Source organism: Plasmodium cynomolgi (genome assembly GCF_000321355.1).
Source record: "Plasmodium cynomolgi strain B DNA, scaffold: 0374, whole genome shotgun sequence".
Lineage (NCBI taxonomy): Eukaryota > Apicomplexa > Aconoidasida > Haemosporida > Plasmodiidae > Plasmodium > Plasmodium cynomolgi.
The window spans coordinates 1-917 of NW_004192874.1; the positions used below are offsets into that span (position 1 = coordinate 1).

Below are 917 nucleotides of genomic sequence, written 5' to 3' on the forward strand. Positions count from 1 at the left end.
AGCGAATTTTCTGAGGGATCAACTGTTGATGATGATGATGATGATGATGATGATGAAGATGAAGACGAAGACGAAGATGAAGATGAAGATGAAGGAAAACAAAAAAAGGCTCTTAATGATGAATGCAAAAGTATTATAAATGATTCCACTGTAAATAATAAAAAATACAATATATTGTGCAAGATTCTTGCAAGAAATTTAGTTTATGCATTTCATTATAGGAAAAGTTCCGAATCTGAGCTCCAAGATAAAAGATATATAAAGCAAAATATACGATGTACCTGTTTAAACATATGGCTACATTTTTACACAAAAATACGTTGTGTTCCAGTTGATTTTATGCAGAAATTTATTAATGCAATAAATGCTGGAGAGTACAAATTACCTGAAAGTGATAATTATAAAAAATGTCTTTTAGAATCATATGATGCTGCTGATAATACAATACATGAAAATGTAACAAAATTAAGTATTCCGGTGAATAGTTATCGTTATATTCTAGATATATTATTTAAAAAACCTTCAAGTTCAACAAATTTGGTGTAAAAACAAAAATAATGAAAGGGCTAATATATATAAAAAATTAGAAACAACTTATTGTAATAGTATTCCCAAATCAAATAAGGAATATGAAAGTTTTTGTAATGAATTAAAAACTTTGAAAACATCTGATACATCATTATCCGATAATCAATCATTTAATGAAAACCATCCATCCTTGGATTCCTCAAAATCAGAAGAATCTTCAAAAATTTCTGCTACAGTATCTGAACCGAATATTTCTATAGGTAATCAAAATACATCGGAAAAAGGTAATATTAATCTAGGCACTCCTGATGGAAGCGAAGATAATGATGTTACAAATGCTACTTCAATATAACTATACCAATCTCTACTGTACCACAAGGAGTGAAATC

At 28.4% G+C, this 917-nt stretch overlaps 1 protein-coding gene across 1 annotated transcript; it reads left to right on the forward strand.

Moving 5' to 3' along the window:
- Positions 1–221: 221 nt before the first annotated feature.
- On the forward strand, positions 222–546 carry PCYB_003890 (hypothetical protein; the record flags this gene model as incomplete). The annotated part of the gene is made up of 1 exon (XM_004227810.1): positions 222–546. A coding segment is annotated over one exon (324 nt), but the record flags the coding sequence as incomplete, so codon positions are not given.
- Between the last annotated feature and the right edge of the window lie 371 nt (positions 547–917).